This window comes from Podarcis tiliguerta (genome assembly GCF_965153285.1).
Source record: "Podarcis tiliguerta genome assembly, chromosome: 4".
NCBI classification, from domain to species: Eukaryota; Metazoa; Chordata; class Lepidosauria; order Squamata; family Lacertidae; genus Podarcis; species Podarcis tiliguerta.
The window spans coordinates 81005950-81026206 of NC_139537.1; the positions used below are offsets into that span (position 1 = coordinate 81005950).

The 20257-nt window shown below is 39.3% G+C and overlaps 1 protein-coding gene and 1 long non-coding RNA gene across 3 annotated transcripts in view; one reads left to right on the forward strand and one right to left on the reverse strand.

The window, feature by feature from the left end:
• The window catches only part of LOC310676352, a 30999-nt gene extending 26549 nt beyond the window's left edge, over window positions 1–4450 (forward strand). The window contains exon 2 of the long non-coding RNA XR_014510482.1: window positions 4120–4450. This is a non-coding gene — a long non-coding RNA (uncharacterized lncRNA). The remainder of the gene's footprint in view (window positions 1–4119) is intronic.
• Window positions 1–20257, reverse strand: part of CLYBL (citramalyl-CoA lyase) — a 186767-nt gene that overhangs the window by 20521 nt on the left and 145989 nt on the right. For both annotated transcript variants that reach the window (XM_083438048.1, XM_083438049.1), the window contains exons 3-6: window positions 8687–8875; window positions 4691–4792; window positions 2905–2998; window positions 85–252 (exon numbers count right to left, since the gene is read on the reverse strand). In XM_083438048.1, coding sequence (XP_083294174.1) covers window positions 85–252; window positions 2905–2998; window positions 4691–4792; window positions 8687–8875 — 553 coding nt within the window. The remainder of the gene's footprint in view (window positions 1–84; window positions 253–2904; window positions 2999–4690; window positions 4793–8686; window positions 8876–20257) is intronic.

Sequence of the window (20257 nt, forward strand, 5' to 3'; positions counted from 1 at the left end):
AACTACGCGCGCGCGCGCGCGCGCGCACACACACACACACACACACAGAGAGAGAGAGTATATATATTTTTGTAAAAGCCATACCGGTAAAACCCATTAAGGCACCCTCTCTTGACTGCTTACGGAGTCCCTCTTCATCATGAAAGTCGATATATACAAGGTCAATGGCCTGCAAGCCAAAAGCCTTTGCTGTGACAACAATTTTTTGCCTGGCATATAGAATATCGTGGGTTTCTTTACTACTTGTTGAACCTGAAAAGAAATAGCAGACAGTTGAGAAAACGGGTTTTTAAAAAATATTCGCAGCAGAAATTTACTTGTTACCTTTGTCGTCCTTTTCCCGAAAGACAGGCAGGAAAATATTGAAGAGCTTTGTTCCCCAAATTTATGTGCAGCAGCTGCAAGGATATTTTGCTGCTGGAGACAAAATATTAAAGCTGCTTCTGCCAAAAAAACCTTTTCTTTCTGTTTCTGAAATGAAACGTTGGTCCTTTTAAAAAAACCAAGCCCTAGCGCCCGAGCATTAAGCTCTGTGTAGGGAGCAATCCTATGCACAAGAAGCTGGTGCAAATTCAGGTAGCAGAAAGTTTCACCAGATCCAAATCCCATTCCCAAAGCCAGGCAGAGGGAAAACAAACGATTAAAATACAGTGGTGCCCCGCAAGACGAATGCCTCGGAAGACGAAAAATTCGCAAGACGAAAGAGTTTTCTGTTTTCTGAGTTGCTTCACAAGACGGAATTCCCTATGGGCTTGCTTTGCAAGACGAAACGTCTTGCGCCTTTTTTTTTAAAACCGCCAATGCATTCCTATGGGAAACCGTCAATACACATTGGTGCTTCGCAAGACGAAAAAACTCGTAGAATGAAAAAACTCGCAGAACGAAAAAACTCGCAGAACGAATTAATTTCGTCTTGCAGGGCACCACCGTACTGTAGTATTTTATGCTGGATTGTCAAGGCACATGACTGACCTGAATGGACTTAGGATCCAGCCTGAATTCCTTCTCTCTTGTCCTGCCCCTGCCATGCCCCAGAACGCCCTTTTGGGGGGACTTGCACAGGCCTTGGCTTGGCTGGCTGAGCAAGTCACACAGGACAGGAATGTCTTCAGCCGAGCTGCTTTGGGGGGAACCTAAAGATGGTTGAGCCCAACTGAGCCACAAATAAGCGAGTTGAGTTGGAGATTGCATTTGAACATGCTCTTCCTTCTAGATCTTGCCAAAAGACTCCCCCCCCCATTGTGCTTTTCTTAATAAGAAATATGAATTAGGTTTTTAAATTTATTTTACTGAACACTTATTTCTATACAGCTTAATCAGCAAAGCCTCTAAGTGGGCATAAAATATTTATTTTAGGAAATCCGATGAGTTGACCTAGAAATTCTTAACATGTAGATGTAATCAGCGGTATAAAAATATACGTAATAAAATGCACATTAAAATAAATGTCAAATTTATAGATTTGCCTAAATGAAGCTTTTAGCAAGTTTCAAAAATAAGACAGTAAAAGCACTTATTCTATATATCAATGGGCAGGGAGTTCCGGTGGATGGGTGCTGCTACAGCGAACCATCACTGAGCATGTGGATCGAACGTTACACGGCACCGATTCAGCAGATGGAAGGAGTTGAGTGGACATATATAGGGGTAAGACAATCCTTCAGATAAATTGGTCCCAAGCTGTTAACCACTTCATAGTTACCCGTACTAATAGTAACACCTTTAATTTGCTTTTGCATATCTGTAGCAATTTGCTGATATCTATAAGTGTTGCACCAAAAAGCACCAATTTGATGGCCACTGAGACGTTCCAACCATTTAATCTAGGGTAGTCCCATTTATTTCCGTGGGGCTGAAATAAGTGGTAGAAATACAGCTTTAGGTTTTGTTTTGTTTTTTAAAAAAGATTTCTGTCTCAGTCTAGTATTTTGATCTTACACACATTACTTTGAAATAAGTCCATTGAGTTAAAATTTTAGCCTAAGATAAATGTTCACACTCAAATCCTTGGATGAAACATCCGTTAACTATGATTGACTTCTGAGATTTTTTTTAAAAAAGCATCCACAAAATCTGCTGAACCCAAAGAGTATCTGATACCTCCTAATGCATCTATTCTCACATGTACACTTGTGTGAAAAAATAATAATCTGTTCTCTTGTCTTGAGCATCACTGTTTTTGACCTTGATTGCCACCTTATCAGGAATAAATGAAGGCTTTGTTATGCCTCATTATTTAAAATATTGCTTCCTTTTATGCGAATTGCACTCAGAAAGTTGTGATCAGATGAACCAGATCAGAAGGTGCATATTTAGCAGATATGTCTGTCACAGCAACGTAATACAGAAATGAGATTCTGACATTGACGTTGTTTTTGGAGAAACTGTGACATCACAAGGCAGAAAGGCACTGAGGTGTGGTTGCTTTCCTGGAGGAAGTATTAAGATGCATGCACTAAAACAGAACCAAGCATGCAAGGGATTGTTAACAATAGGCTTCTTTGTGCACCAAAATTACTAAATTAGTCTCATGATTTCAACAGTCACTGCATTTAATTTTTTAGTTGGAGAGCAATAAGCAGAATATGTTTCTGTAAAAGCACAGCTGTAATAGGTTTTAGATTTCAAAAAACGACAACCGAATTAGGAAGATGTACAGGAGACAACACAAATAAATGTATACCCGCTAAATTAGTAAAGGCAGAGCAGTAGACTCCATTTTTTAAAATAATGGCCACAATCCTGCAAAGAGTTAGATGTATTTAATCCCGCTGATTTTAGTGGGCTAAATGAGACAGTACGTATAGGTCTGTGGCAGAATATTTTATTGTTGTTAGTATTGTGGCCATTCTGTTATTATAATACTGTATTGTTAATTTAAAGGGGGGGGGGGAATGGGAGCACCTATGCTGGCACGGAAATCCTCGCCTCCAAAGACGACTCCATCCAAACGAAGGCCAATTTGGGGTCCTTTCCTCAGAGTTTCTTCGCAAACTTCCTTTAAATGGAACAAAAATGTTAAACGCAAGCAGCAGGCTGTTTAAAATCATTTTCACTACCAGAAAGATACTAATCGTCAGTTGCATTAATTCCTTGGGGACAGGGGCTGCTGTCAAGACTCTTCTTGCATAACGTGCGAGAAATAAGTAATAATAACAAATTACACATCTGCAGAAAAAGTATACTTTGAATAATGCAGATCTATCCAGTATATCTTAAAGCACAGAATACATATATACATTTTTGTCCTTGCATTTAGGACAAGGCTTTGTCATGTGCCAACAACCTTTGAATGATAACCGTAAACAGCATGTTATATTTACGACAGTGGACACTGCATATAGCTTAAGAATCCTTCCTGCACCCCATGAATAATACCTGCATAGAACCATGACTGGAGTATCTTTGGTTTAATACATTGCTGATGGACCGTCATGGCGGATGCAATCTTCTAATTGCTATTTAATGGGCAGCATAGGGTGGGGCTCCTAACCAATGGCAAAACTACACAATGAAACTAACATAATTCTAGGATATATAATGTGCAACAGGTAGCAAAGAAAATAATTTGAAAAGCAACACCTTGGGATTTGCTAAATGCATTAATCTTTGTGTAATCATTGTTCTTTTAAAAAAAACCATAATGTTGCAAACTGAAATGCTTCATAGCTAGCTAGAATTTGCCTGCCAAAGCACAGAGCTACAGTTTATTTTATTATGATTACTGTTGCAAATATACCTATTTTTATACACTGTGGTTCATACAAATCCTATTGCACCAGGATATTGGATGCTAGCCGGTATTTTTCGGTGCTGACTTTACTAACGCTTTTTCTTTTTTTGTGTGTGTGGATTTGAAAATAAAAACCAGTAAAAAAACCCAAACCAGTAAGTAAAATCTTGGCTAGATAGGAACATGTATTATTAGAAATCCTTTAAATTTAAGCCGAAAACTATCTTTCAAACATGCTGTTAAAAATGCGGTGCCTATCAACATGGTAGCCACAAGGGCCTCCCAGCAGCTCCTTCTAATAACACAAAACTTTTCCAGGAAACCTTGGCATGGCTGTGGCGCACTCTAGTTTCAATTTCATCATTGTTAATATCTTTCCTCCACAGAAACACACAGGCTGGATGCCAAGAACAGGAGGCCATTTGCATGTATTTGATCAACATCAAGTTCACATTGCAGAAGATGGGGGAAGAGAAAAGAAATAACATTTTTGGAGGGCAGATGAAGAAGAACTCCACCCTCCTTCATGCCATTTTTGTGTGCATATACAGTATTGGGCTGTAGAAAACAGAAGGTACATTTTTTTACTATTGACTGCAAAGGGCTCTCTTTGTGTGGTTGTAAATGTTATCAGTTCTCAGAACTTCATAGAAGAGGTGCTTTTAAGATATTAGAATAAGACTCCTGAAATAATAATAAAAAATTTGACAGCCGCTATATCTTTTCACACACGTTTATTGGATTTAAAGGAAATAAAAAAGAAATGCCAAAATAGGACAGAAGAGAACTATTATGTAGGATGTGACTGTATTATGTGGCACTGAAATTTCAGCAAATATTTTTTGCATTAACAAATGCTAGGGCATTTTAACCCACCTTTTTCCAGTTATGTGACTTATTCAATGGATATATGGCTTTAAGCAGAAATGCCAGCTAAATTATATTGATGTTTCTTACCTTAAAATTGAGTAAGCCCATTGCTGTTTCCACAAAAGGGAGGAAATTCATAGGTTCTACAAGTACCCGGCCTTTTAAATGGTGTGCAAATTTCTCTGTAAACTAAGCACCGCAGAGGGAAATGATCAGTTTCGTTTTTATAAAAAAATAAAACCTATAAAATGGTACGACTATCTAAACTTTCCATTGAAGTGAAATACAAATAAACAGAGAAAACAAAGCCTGGAGTGCTGAGAGGGGGAAAAATAAATAAAAAAGAAAACTGCCAAGCTTCCAAAGAGGTCTGTTCTCTTAGGCCTGTCTTCTTTAGAATGCCCGCATTACTGTATATTTTGGAGTGTGAAGTTTTAGTTGCAAAAATATTTGCCTAACACCTATCACCCTGACTTAGTTAAATGCAAATCAGCAGACTCTTAAAAACAAAGTAGAATTGATATACCTGACATTCTGTTTTGTTTCATGTCTGACACTGACAACGGCTGTGAATGTCCCCCAGCCTTCCAAAGTGGGACTCACATTATTCATTATGGCACCGTCACCCTTTGTTCCAGAGGTCTTTTCTTCATAATTTTTTTTAGCTTACCTAGGAAGGGCCTTTAAAAAGGAAGTTTAATTCTTTGAAGACCAAAGCTCTCCAATTTTTTCCATGAGACCAGTTCACAGCTAGCTCTGAGCTGCCGGTGGGGTAGCCCAAATTCCAAAATCTATCATCTGGAAACATTACAAAAGCTCTTGTACAGATTTTTTTTCTCTCCCTCCCTCTCTCTCCCTTTCAAAAGAGAAGGGAGGGGGAGGAAAAGCTACCTCTGTATATTGTAAATCTATTATGTCTGTCTAGATCTAGTAATGTGTTGGGAGATAAACATATCACAGGTATGCTAAAGAAATTTTAGTCAATAAAGACAGGGGGGGAAATGCATCAATTTTATATTTAAGGAATATTTAACCATTAATGGATATCAAAGGAAAAGGGAATTTTAATCATCTCTCCATTCAGTCTCAGTTGGGTAAATCATATCTAAGAGATTTGCATAAATATAAACCATCAAAGACTTTTCATCTTCAAAGGGGGTTTCAAGACCCTATAAGCTTTGTACTGTAATCATCGCAGGTCACAACCCTGCAGGAATAAGGCTGCTATGGCAACATAAAAAACTAATGCTTAAGGCTTAGCATAATATTCTGACTAATAGAAAGGAAACTCATTTTAAAAGCTGGCAGCCTATTTACCAGAAGCTGGATTAGAGGTGTTATTTCCTCTTTTAGCTCCCCCTCCAACTTCACCCCTCCCCAAAAGAAAGGGAAATCTAATCACCGAAATCTTTAAAAAGCTTCCAACCAATTTGCAGTAACTTTACATTAAGCCCAAAATAAATCATACCTTGTTGCAATGCTGGGGGTTTTTTTGGAGGGTGAATCCTCACTGTGTGTGTGTGTGTGCGCGTGCCTGTGGTGTCGTCATTGCTGCCACAGTTGCCTGTCAAACCTTTCCACAGGCTGGTGTGCAACAGAATATATATAAGGAATTAAGAGAGAGCCTGCCATTCAAATGTATGGCGTGAAATGCAAAGGAATTGCAAGAGGGGTGGGGAAGACACTTGCAGCCTGGTCCTACCCCTGTTTACGTGGCAGTAAGCCCCATTGTGTTCAGCTGGGCTTACTCCCAAGGAAAGGTGCACAAAATCACAGCACGATAATAATAAAACAAAGCCAACATATGCCTTTGTCCGGCCTTGATAATTAAAACAAAACAAAACAATTTAGCAGGTATGGTTAATTTTAAGTTGGCAATCCTTTTGTGTGCTAAACCATTGAAAAATAAAAAAACACACCCATCTGTTTGTTTGTTTATTTAAATCTTTCTTTTTAATGCATTTTATTTTGCAACTTGCAAGGGAGTGTTTTTAATCAAGCAATGTTTTTCCTCCATTTCCTCCAATTTTTTAATTGTTTTTTTTTTAGCACCAAATACAAAAGGCAACTAGTTGAGAAGTTTCAATTAATTTTTTTCAAAAGGAGACGATTAAATGTTTCCGGCCTGGTAAAGTGTTCATTTCAGTGAGAGGGGGTAGAGGAAAAAAGGGGGAGGGGGAAAAAACAAAGCTCTGGGAGGAGATGAAGTAGCAGGCCTTAGCAATGCTTTCAATTCCAGTGCACACCCGATAGTGTGTGGGGAAGAATGCCCACTGTTCAGGATTTGTGGGAGAATTGTCCCATGACAAAGGAGCGAGAGTTACGCTTGTTATAGTCCAATAAGCCATGCCAGTCAAACAAGTACCCATACTAGGGACAAAAGGGAAGCAGGAGATTCTCACACAAAAGAAAACAAGTAAGCCCATCTTTTAGTTGTGCATCAGACTCCAGGTTTTATGCTTCACATAAATAAAAATGAAGGGGAAAAAATAAACAGCAAAAAAAAGAGGTAGCTTTCCATTTCACTAGCCACTTAAAACAAAGCCAAAAATATCACTGAACTTGATCGGTCTCCCTAGACAGAGGTTGGGGAAGTGTCGAAAGGTTGACGCTGGTTTATTTCCAGAAGGGGAAACGGTTGGAAATTTAAAAAATCAGAGATGAGGAAACGTGGAGGAGCATGTTCCTCTTAGCATGAACTAGAAAGAAAGCCTGAAGTTCTCACATCAAGGTAAAACATATTGGGTAACACCAAAGGCCTTCGCTGGAATGGCAAGATGAATATTCATAACCACCAAACTCCAGAAGCGTCAGTCCGCTGTACAAAATCAACAAAGAGGCCTTGTGGATCTTCCTTAGTAAAAGATCGTTCCACTCTGGAGACAACGTTACTGAAAACAGAACTATTCTTTTTGGATGTTTTGGACTTCAATTTTCCCAGCCTCTGAAAAAGGTTGCGCTTCCTGTCCCCACGAACATGTAATGAATTTACAAGCCGTTGATGGTAGTTCAATGTTACCCATAACTTCTTGGGTATGCAAAAACAGCCAAGAGCCTTATGGCACCTTAAAGGCTAAAAAGATAAGTTTAGGGTTAGATGTGGAACTAGGTAGGATAGAAACTACCAGATTTGTCTAGTTTTGTTTTTCTTTATAGTCCTTCTATGGATCTCTCCCTCAGTGTTCCCCAAACTATGAAAACAGATAAATAAGCCTTACGACTTTAGTGGTATTTTTCAGAAATAATGGTATCACTAAATAAAACTTATCCCTCCTTAACAATTTGAACAATTATAGCATAATTAGGCCCATTTCAAAGTTTTCTTAAGTAATTTGACATGCCAACCATTTACATTTCAGGTTTTTATAGGCTGAAAAGTCAGTCATGAAACGCAAGCACACCTGTCAGCAATTAAAAAGGAAGAAATAGAGAACTGGACAGGAAATAATATCTGTGCTAATTAAAAACACTAGTTAAAAGCTTCCTGTTTGTTCTTCTGGTTGCCCTAAGGAGTGACCTTTACTTTTTGTCTCCACCATAATTTTTTCATATGTTGCTAAAATGTTTCCTCCATCTACTTATGTTTCCAACTTCCAGGGCATGTACGCTATACGTTTACATGACAGTCAGTGAGGTTTTACTACAATGAAAAAAAGTGGTCTGATTTTAAAACATTTTTACTTTGCCTTAATGGCAGCACAGCTTATTAAAGCAGTATGCTAGCCAGTTAATTCTACTTAAAAATTAAAACGTTTCACACACGTTCTGCATGTAATTTCAATCTACACCTCTTATCCTGAAATGGTTGATCTTTGAAATATGGGCCAAATTTGCTTAATATATGCAAGAGGCTTCTAGGATTAATTGATTAATTGCTTCTAGGAGTGATTTGATTGATTGATTGATTGATTGATTGATTAATGTTTACTAATAAGCAGATGATGGTAAGGATGAATTCAACTAGTACTGTGACTAGAGATATTTCTTACTTGCCTCCACAAGTCCCAAAGTCTCCTCTTTCTAAACAAAGTAGCAAAGATCTTAATCTAATGCTGAGATAGTGACGAATCCCAATTTACTCACCCATCTTATTTCTTCGACACTTTCAGTTTTTGGAAGCATCAGGCTCGTAGGGAGAACCTTGGATTGCAAAATGACCTTTATATCTTCTTCAGCAAGACCACTGGATACCGAATTGATCCTAACACACTTCTCAGTCCGACCAAACTCAAATTCTTCAAGTGCTTTCACACTAGTCGTTCTTGCTTCTGCCTAGAGTTGAGAGGGGATAAAAAGGAAAAAGAACTCTTAATTTCACATTCTACTGTACATTTATTGCAGTTTTCTGAATCTTGAGCATCTTTTAAATAATAATGAAAAGCCATTAAACTGATTCAGCGTGTTATGATTTTAATGGACCCAATGTCTGTAATATTCCATTTCTATCATTACTAATTTTGTGGGGAAAGATCTACAATTACATGACTGGAAAGAATCTAATATATACTCTGCTAACAGCACAATCCTCTGTATTTCTTCTCGGAAGTGGTCCTATTTAGTTCAATGGGACTTACTTCCAGGTAAGCATGCACAGGATTGTGGTCTGAGTTGTGTCCAAAAGGGAAAACTTAAATGTCAACATTAAGAGAATATTTCCTCCAGTATACTTTCTTGTAAATACTAGCAATATCACTATTTGTATTTATTTATGCATTTTGTTGTATACACTCTCCTAACCTGCCCATACATGGACTTCTCTCCATCTTTCCATTAACTTATAACAGAAACGTTGAAGGAAGAGCAGGATAATTGCAGGAGTAAAAAAATCTCCCACAAAAGGGCACGCATGCATTCTGCTTTTACTGAAGCAATTTGAAACAAACAAATCCAAACATATATGCTCAAACTGACACACACACACAAGAAAACGTTGAAGAAAAAGTAAGCGTATCTGAACAATGTTTTCCTTCTGAATAATTGAGCAGTTGCTGAAATAAAACATTTTTATTGGGCCAGAGACAGAAATTCAGACAGACTGAAAGCAAGAAAGTGCCTGGACTCTCGACTTCCTGCCAATTTCAGTTTCAAAACACAAATTCCTTCAACTTGGCAACAGCCCTTAGCAAATTCTCATTGTCAAAATGAACACTTATCAAAAGCAATTTCATTTGTGAAGAGTTTTTTATAGTACTAATAAAACTTTAAAGCTTCTGACTGATGAATGTTTTAAAGAAAGGGGGTGGGGGGGGGAGAGAATGGATAATGGTGTTAACAATATGCAGCCATTTGCCCCCCAAAATACTTATCAAGGAAACAGGCAAACGAAAGGGAGGAGGGAGGGAAATCATCAAAGTTAGTATCCAGAGCAAAGCCAGTCAGCGAGACAACACAAAACATTAGATTTAAACCAGACGGATACCAATCCGACCTTGGGAGTAGAGGCAGAAGAGGCTGCAAAATGTGGTCCGAGTTAAACAGTGTGAGGAAACAGTAGCTTACAGTTGTCAGGACCGATCAGGATAAGGTCTCCAAGACCAGTTTAAGACAGCTGTATGGTGCACTGATTTACGAGACTAATAATTAGGATAAGTTTAGACAGAAGAAACCAATGGCCCCTCACCCGGTTAGTGTGACAGAGGGAGAAAGTTAATGACACTCAAAACAATCATCAGCTTGGAGCTACCACCCCTATATCCCCAAACACTGGCTTTAATATGTGCCTATCAGATGGATAGAGAATGGTAGTGCTTGTACATAGAATTAGGAGTGCAGCTCATTACGACATACTATGGCTGGGAGATGGCTCCCTTTGCTTTAAAAAACCCAGCAGCGGGGTTTCTTCCAAGCAGCACATTGTGATTTAACACTCAAATAACCCTCCCTCCAAAAAATCTTATTGTGAGATTGCTTCTCATTTGTACCGAACGTTACGCGACATCTTATTTGGCATAAGATTAGCCACATATCCTCCTCCTGAGACAAAGTATGCTCCGAAGGATAAAACATGCCCTATTTTACTTTGCTAAAAAAGCAAAACGAAACAAGAAGCCAATGTGGTTTGATCACAAGTGGTGCTGAGTCCCCAAATGATATTTTTACAGGTGGATTTTTACAGTCTTGCTAGTGGTACCTCTGCCAAGTGTGGGACAATTCGTTTCTGCCACTGCAGTCCCCTGGGACATAGCCCACACTCTTTAGGAGTGTCCTGGTCCTCTGGAACGGCTTTTTTTGGAGACGTGCAGGGGGAAAGCAAGACATTTTGCTGCTTGAGTCAAAAGTGGGAGTAGGCTAGGCCCTGAGGCCTGCAGACTGAGGAGAGCGGCAAGAGGGCTTAAAAGGAAGAATCAGAGGGCTGCCGCCTGAGGCATTCGCCTCACTCTGTCTAATGGTAGAGCTGGACCTAGTCATCTTTCCACTTTGGATCCAATCTATTTAAAATATTTTTAATTTTAATTAAAAAGCATGTTGCCCAATTAATTGAGGGCAATTCAAAGTTTAATGGAAACAATTTAACAACTAAACGCTGCAGCCCTACCAATCTGCTACGCAGAAAGAATAGTTTTATATCGGGAAACATTTGATGATCAATTATTTTGGGCCCCCACCAGCAGTCAGAAGAATACATCTCAGACCCAGGTTTACTGCCTTAGTAAGAACTACGGCCTCAGTCTGCTGTTGTGAGTAATTTTCATAAACCAAATATGTACATCCTCTGCTACATACCTCAAAATAACCAGCCAGCAATCAAGTTACTCTCCTACTCCATATTTCAGAAGAAAAATGTGTTACTGTGAGAGATTATACGCTCTTGCCATCTGTTGGGTGGATAATAGATTTTCATAGAAACATTATATTTTAGCTCTGTCCATTTAAAGAAAATTATTATTCCTTAGCAACAAGTCCCACTATCACTTTATCAGATGCAACTTTATGTGATTTACAAAATGTTTTTAAGCTCTAACCATAAGATTACACCGCTTCACAAGTTTGAGGATTTCAAAAGCTCCAGGTATGTTCAGCCTACATTCCTTTTTGTTATCTCCCCCTATAGATCACTCTGTATGGAGCGACTCATATGAAATGAACTTGAGAAATTCCATAGGGGGAGGCTTGAGGCTAGATCCTTCCATGTGTCATGGCTCCAAAAACTACTTGGTCATTGGTCTTACATTGTAAACCTGAATTGGAACTGACTTCCCACACCATCAGGAGTTTTGAATCCCCCCTGCCCAAGGTGTACATTCTAAGGTGTTTTGTCCATACAAGTGTTGAGGTTTAGCTGCTGTGGACGAGGGTGATTTGAAGCTCTTTGCCTGATTTACCAATGTGGTGAACATCTTTTCATGGTCCTGCTAAAATTTTTGAAATTATCTCTGCTGTTTCTTTCTATTTAAGTGAAAAAGAGGTATAGCACTATAACACGACAATACTATTTTTTTTGTATTATGGTGTTACAGTGCCTAATAGTAATAGTAATTTATTTCTATGCCGCCCATTTGGCTGGGTTTCCCAGTCATAAGCATGTGATAAAACAACAACAACAAGAATTAGGGAAAGTTTCTGATCACTGCCATTATTAATTATTATTATTATTATTATTATTATTATTATTATTAATAATAATAATAATATTAATACCCCGCCCATCTGGCTAGGTTTCCCCAGCCACTTTGGGCAGCTCCCAATACAATATTAAAAACACGATAAAACATCAAACATTAAAAACTTTCATAAACAGGGCTGCCTTCATATGTTTTCTGAAAGTCAGGTAGTTATATATTTCCTTGACATCAGATGGGAGGGCATTCCACAGGGCGGGCGCCACTACTGAAAAGGCCCTCGGCCTGGTTCTGCCATCTTAGCAATATAGTTAAAGGTATTTAACAATTTTTTTTGTATAAATCATTTCAAAAATATAACAACATGGGTAAGATTGAATTATTATTATTATTAATTAAATGTATATGCTGCCAATTGTCAAAAGGCCGCAGAGTGGATTACAAAACGGAACACAAATGTCAATATGTAACAGAATATCTATACAGTATCAAAATCAAAACAGTTATATAAGTACAATTACAATAACGAGAAATGCATAATAAAAGACATTCTCATAATAGCATCGTCATCAAAAAATATAGGAGAAGAAAATCAGCAGCAGCAGCAGCCAGCGTAACAGGGTTTTTCTTCACCTTTTCCTGCATAACCGCAAAAAATGGTTTGGAGGGGTTGTGGAACCCCCCAGAACAGCATGCAGGGGGAGAATATGACTAATAGGAGAATTGTTTGAATGACAAGCTGAAAAACTTATGCTGATGGAACAATTGCCACACTGAATTTTCCCCTATAGATTTATGGTGTAATAGCTATCTCTCTCTCTCTCTCTCTCTCTCTCTCTCTCTCTCTCGGCCATTTTAGTGCTATTTAAACAATTGATTAAAAAATAATGAACAAGTTCATAATGAGAAACCCTCTGGAACAGGGTGCTGTGTTTTAATAGGGTCATTTTCTTGGCAGGTCACTTTCCTGCATCAAATTGCTCTTTAAAAAAAGATGGCAGATCAGTGCAAGAGGCATCTATACCTGCAGACATTGTGCTGCTCTTCCATTCTTAAAAAAGATGAGAGTTTCGGCATTCTGAAAAAAGTTGGAAGAACCACGTGGAAAACGCAAGACACACGCAGGTGTCTCGTATAAAAAGAGAGTTAATGAAAGAATGATGCTTCTGCATTTATTGATGACACAATTCTGCTGCCAAAGTTTATGCTACTGTTTTATTGGGTATATTTTCTGAATTATTGTACAGTGGTACCTCGGGTTAATAACTTAATTCGTTCTGGAGTTCTGTTCTTAACCTGAAACTGTTCTTAACCTGAGGTACCACTTTAGCTAATGGGGCCTCCCGCTGCCGCCGCAGCACGATTTCTGTTCTCATCCTGAAGCAAAGTTCTTAACCCGAGGTACTATTTCTGTGTTAGCGGAGCCTGGAACCTGAAGCATATGTAACCTGAAGTGTCTGTAACCCGAGGTACCACTGTATAGTTTTTGTTGCAATGTATTTTTTTCCTGATTTTATGTTATGTTTATTGCTTATGCTTTTAAAATTTTGCAAGCCACTTAGAGGCTCAAAAATGAATAACAGTAATAGTATTAGTAGCAGTACAGTGGTACCTCGGTTAAGTACTTAATTCGTTCTGGAGGTCCATACTTAACCTGAAACTGTTCTTAACCTGAAGCACCACTTTAGCTAATGGGGCCTCCTCCTGCTGCTGCTGCGCCGCCGGAGCACAATTTCTGTTCTCATCCTGAAGCAAAGTTCTTAACCCGAGGTACTATTTCTGGGTTAGCAGAGTCTGTAACCTCGAATTTAATCTATTCCAGGACTCCGTTCGACTCCCAAAATGGTTCAAAAACCAAGGTGTGGCTTCCAATTGGCTGCAGGAGCTTCCTGCAGCCAATCAGAAGCTGCAGAAGCTGTGTCAGACATTGGGCTTCCAAAAAACATTCACAAACTGGAACACTCACTTCTGGGTTTGCGACATTGGGGAGCCAATTTGTTTGACAACAATTTGTTCGACCCCCAAGGTACCACTGTATTCAACTGAAGGCAGGGTTAATGGACATACAGTTAGAAAAGGACTATGGAAGATTACTCCAGTACATGACTACAGTGCCAACACTACTACATGCACAAAAATGGAAAGATACAGCCCTACCCGCTATAGAAGAATGGTTGATAAAATTATTGGATCTGTCTGAGATGGCAAAGTTAACATGTTTAATTAGAGAAAAATCATTACTGACATTTGTCAAGGGTTGGAAATATATCATGGACGTTTGTGTGTGAGAGAAAATGAACAGGCAATATTAGGATTTGAAGATTGAAGATTGAACATAGAGTGGTTGGATTTTAACGGATGAATATTATGTGCCACTGCAGAACAGAGAGCTGGAAGTCCTTTTACTTTTTTTACTCTTTTCAAATTTTCTTCACTTTCTCCTTTTCCCCTCTCCTTTTCTTGCTGTATTTTCTTTCTGACTTTGTTCTTTTTTAGGCTAAGTAGCTCTTTTATCTTAGTACAGTGGTACCTCAACTTATGCGCACCTCTGGTTACGTATCCTTCGGGATACGCACACAGCAAACCCGGAAGTATTTTTCCAGGTTTCGCCGTGCGCGCATGCGCAGAAGCGCTCTACTGTGCTGCGCGCATGTGCAGAACAGGCACCTCCGGTTGTGAAAACCTTGGGATCCGACTGGAGCTCTGGAATGGATCCCATCTGCAACCGGAGGTACCACTGTATATTAAATAAAATATATTTTGTAATGGGTTTGTATAGCTATGAATAAGTATCAATAAATAAGTTAAAAAGGATACACTGGAAAACAAAAGTAAACAACTCCTAGCAGTGCTTGAGAAATAACATAGACCACAACTACTTTATATGATCATGGGATATCAAGAATGTATAAAGCCATGCAGCTACATAATAACATTAATCCTTTCCAAAATATAATTATAAGTGAGTCTCTTACATATGTACCTTTGGTATGCATACAAGCTGAATAAGAGGTGTGAGCTTGCATTTGTCAGGTAATCTCATTTATATTAGGTTTAATCTGAGACAATATGTCATGAAGAACTGTAGAAGAATAGCCAATGCTCTTGAAGAGATACTGTTTCTGGTTCTATATAATTTCTTAAAAATAAAAAAAGACTAGACTAGACTATTACTCTACCACACTGAAATGTTTAAATGCTTCTTTGCTTATCCTTCAAGCTTTCCTCCACACTTGCATACCCTCCAACATGTCTTCGGTGAAAATAGGGATGTCAGTAATAATAAAATTATTATTATTATTATTATTATTATTATTAATATCCCACCCATGTGACTGGGTTGTTGCAGCCACTGTGGGCAGCTTCCAATATATATAAAAACGTAAGAAGAAGAAGAAGAAGAAGAAGAAGAAGAAGAAGAAGAAGAAGAAGAAAAAGAAGAAACAACATTAGAAAACTTCCCTATGCAGGGCTGCCTTCAAAGGTCTAAAGGTTGTATAGTTACTTATCTCCTTGGCTTGGGGGGGTCACATAACTCCATACCCTCCAACATTTCTCCAATGAAAATAGGACACCCTGAGGAAAAGTGGAACATTCTGGGATCCAATCAGAAACTGGGACTGCTTCTGTTAATTCGGGACTGTCCCTGGGAAATAGGGATGCTTGCAGATTCTGCATTTGGCATCTTTTGCTGCTATACCAGTGTGTCTTGCCACGCTCTTTGAGAACCACTGATCTAAGGCCTATTGATACTCTGGCTTAGAAGACACTTGTAGCTGCCTTATACACGTGTTGCTTCTTCTCCCACCACTTCCCAGCTCCTCCATGCTCAGTCCACTGCTGGGGACAGCTGCTTTGCTATATGCATTGTAACTCTGATGATGATTTGAGCAGCTGCAGTGTTTTTCATTGGGTTGGATCCTAAATATGTAGCCTTGATTCTGAGCACATTTACAAAGCAAAGTCAGTGGGGCTTATTTCCCAGTAAATGTGTTTAGGATTAGGACGCCAGGAATGAACTGCTAGAAAACCGAGAGAAGTTCTTAACACAAAGGCTTTTTGAGTTTGCTCACAAGCATGCAACTGGAAGAACAAGCTTCTCAGCGCAGCAAGAAAATAACCCTGAGTTCTTTGCACAAAGGGTGAGACACAGATGTAAACAATAAAAAAAACCCATTTCCCTCTAATTTTTACAGTTGGCAAGCTTTTGTGTCAACTTGTTGTTTATTTTCCACTTATTTTATTTACTGTATTCCATTTCTATCCCTTTCTTATTCCCTGATGAAACCCATCACCGTCAACATGGAGTTTATGGTCTTCCATCCGGGCACTGAACAGTCCTGACCCAGATCTGCTTAGCTTCAGCAAAGAGGCCTTACCACACTATTTAAGACCATTCTATTAAACTTAAGACTAAGTGCTACGCAATGGAGCAATTTAAAATTTGCCTATACTTAAATGAATCCATGTATACAAAAGAACAATGATCTTTCCCCTTTAAAACACTGAAGAAGTAACAGGAAATTATAGTAGCGCATCTTGTAGGACCATTATTACAAAGGCAACGAAGGAATTGCTAAATGAGAGCTTCAGCTTTTGCTAAAGTTACCCAGGAGATTCTGATTTTGCCAGTGGCTTGCTTGCATACAAAACCGGCCAAATAGAGAAAAGCATGTTGTACAGGCAGAGAGCTCTTACTGCAATAAGACACTATTAGCATTATCATATCCACACACAAGTTTCAGGTTTAAACCAGAATCAATGAAACCAGAGCTTTATACTCAGAGCTTACTCTGAAAAATGTTGCCTGCCTCCCATTCTATAGTCAATTAAGAACCCTTACTAGGACAGATAAAATATATTTTATAGTTAGAAGAACTGTAAATTCTCCAAACAGCTACATAACCAAAGTGCTTCATCCAGCAGGTCAGATAACTGCAAGTTTAATTAATTGGGATGAGCCTACGAAAATCATCATCCTGGTTCCATACTCTATAAATGTGGAGATTGATGGCAAAGAAAATGTGAAGTATGCACATTCATCAACACAATGTTTACTTATAATCTGTTGGAGGGGATCCTTAAAATGTAAATTTATACCAATAATCATATTAATTCCCTCATTTTAATACCTAACTCTGAATTGATGAGAAGCTTGGGTACCCTGTGAGGTCTGTTACTAAATGGGGGGAAACGCTGTGATTTTGGCCACATCGGCACTGCTGATAAATCAAGCATCGCTACAACGAACAGACACTGAAATTAAAAAAGAGAATATGCGTGCAGTTGGTTCAACTGGCATCCATTAAAGTTAATAACTAATCATCTTCACAAGTTACCAGCTCTGAATTATCAAATCTGCAAAGAAAACAACATCCGTCCACTTTTACACTCCAGTGGAAGAGGTGGTCCCTCGCAGCGGGGCAGCAGAGACTCGCCATCTGGAGAATAAATCGAGTGTGAAGTACAGTATAGCTTGGGACCAAGCTCCGTGGCAGCAGCTCAGCAGTTAGTTCATTAGTTCCAAACTTCTAGGGATTAGAGTAGTCTCAATTCTACTGTCGGATAGGATAAGACAGAATGCAAGATTGGGGGGAAGTAAGTGACAACTAAGACGGAGCCCCTTAGACTCATTTATAAAACTATAAAGGATAAACAACCCTAAACAAATGCCGGCAATGCACAAATGCATTATTACAAAGTCCAAATGTCTGAATTAGCATTTTGTAAAAATAAAACAAAACACCAACATAGTATGAAAGGACGGATGTAGAACTGTAAAGGGAAAGACAAACCATAACCGTCATAAAGAAATGACTTGATAAAGATGTCTTTATTGAGAATTGTTTTTCTGGACTTGGAACAAAAGGAGTATAGTCTCTTTTTCTGCTCTTGGATATATCACTCCGATACTTATGATTTGCCCCGCCTCACAGATGCTACAACAAAAAAGTGCCTTTATAAATACACCTTTATGTATTTGAGTTGTCTTTTCACAGGTGCTTTTCCTTCTCAACTAGAGTCTGGTTTTTTTTACACTATATAAAATCAAGTTGCAGGGGGAAATCCAAAAGACTATTCTATTCTTCTATTGCTGTGCAGCGAAAATGAGAGAAGACACGCATGTGCAAATGAATGAAGAACAATGTTGGTCTGCACCATGTGGCTTTTGCAAGGCTGAACGCAATAAGCACCATAAAGCCCTGGACAAATTAAAAGTGCTAAAAATAATAAAGCAACGTGGATTTAAAATCTAATTTTGTTGGGGTACTTAAGCACCAATTGCTGTACAAAGCGCCACCCCAAGACTGGTTAATTACAGTACCTTTCAATTCATGTAATGTTGAAAATCTGATCTAGTACTGTGGCAAGCAGATTGTAGCTTCTGCCTGATAGTTAAGGGTAACTCCATATATTTCACATGGCAGTAGAAAATTAATTACTGTAGTCGCAGCCAGAGTTAGCTGTTTTGTGACAGTACTGACATGATAAAACATGCAATTATGATTTAATGTAAGTCCCCTGTAGTGGTTTGTTTATGCAGCCTGACATTGCTGATGCTTTTGTCTCTTGTCTGTACCGGGTGCCACCATACCCTAGGCTTCAGTTTTCCTTTGTCAAAGTCAGCCTACATATTTCCTAAGGAGGGTCATTACTCTGGCAGGATTAGTTTGTGCCAAAGACAGAACTTGGAACTTCTTTTACAAGCTGTTCCCCTTCCCCAGAAATGCCAGTGTTGAAACAGGCTAGGCCGGGTCATTTTGTTTCATGTTTTCAGCTGAGGATTCAACCAGGACAGATAATCGCTATTACTGTCAAAAGATGCTAAACAGAGGGGAGAATCAATGAGGAACAATTTGTCTATAAATTTCTTCTGGAAAAATGTAGCGAAACAGAGTTTGTGATGGTTATTTCCTATCCTCCCTGTTATTCCAAACTGGAGAGCTTGCCCCAATGGAATATATATTATACACACACACACACACACACACACACACACACTCCTCATTATTCCTGCAAACAATTGAATTACAGTGGTACCTTGGGTTACAGACACTTCAGGTTACAGACTCTGCTAACCCAGAAATAGTACCTTTGCTTCAGGATGAGAACAGAAATCGCGAGGCGGTGTCACGGCGTCAGCGGGAGGCCCCATTAGCTAAAGTGGTGCCTCAGGTTAAGAACAGTTTCAAGTTAAGAACGGACCTCCGGAACGAATTAAGTTCTTAACCCGAGGTACCACTGTACAATTCGTTAAGGGATTCAATATTATCACTTGTGGGTTGAATTGGGACAAAGGATTTTTATTTTTTTTAAATCACACTACAGGTGTTAATTGGCTTACCAATGACAAGATGTCTGTGTTATAAACATCTTGCTCTTTTGTGAATGGCATTGTTAATAACATAATTATACTTGTCTGTGCTTTTCTGCATTCCCTTTCCTTCTAACATCACTGTTTACAAGCCCCGCCCCCCCCAGGGCAGAGGAAGGGGTGTGTGGTGGGTGCGGGCCGCCCCAGGTGTCACCACTGTGGGGGTGACAAAATGCTGGGCAGCACTCACTGAGGGGCCTGCAGCACGCATGAACCATGCGTCTCTCCTGGGAGTGACGTGGTGGCTTGGGCGCGCTCAGGCTCTGCGCTGTCCAAACGGCCTGCCCGCTTCCTCCCGCCCCAGCTGTAGGGCGGTTGAGTGGGAGGAGGCAGGCAGACTCTGGAGGCCCTGTAGTGTGCCCAGCCCCTATGGGCGGCTCGCCCCGCCCCTAGGCACGCCACCCCAGGCACCTGAACGGCTTCCTCCACCACTGCCTCCCCCCACATATGTTCCCCGTGTAAATCAGGATAATACTCCATTCAGTAGATGATGTGGACTGTAGTCCACAGAACCTTATGCTATAATACATTTGTTACTGCTTCAAGGTGCCACAAGACTATTGCTTTTGCTGTACCATTCACACTACCATAGCTACGCCTCTGGGAATTCTTCCATTTGGTTGCTTACTCTTACAACTTCCAAGTCCTGAATTTTGTTCAGCAGCAGGTTAATAGGTGGCTCTTCCAAAATCATCCCCAGACTAAATCAATCTTCCATAT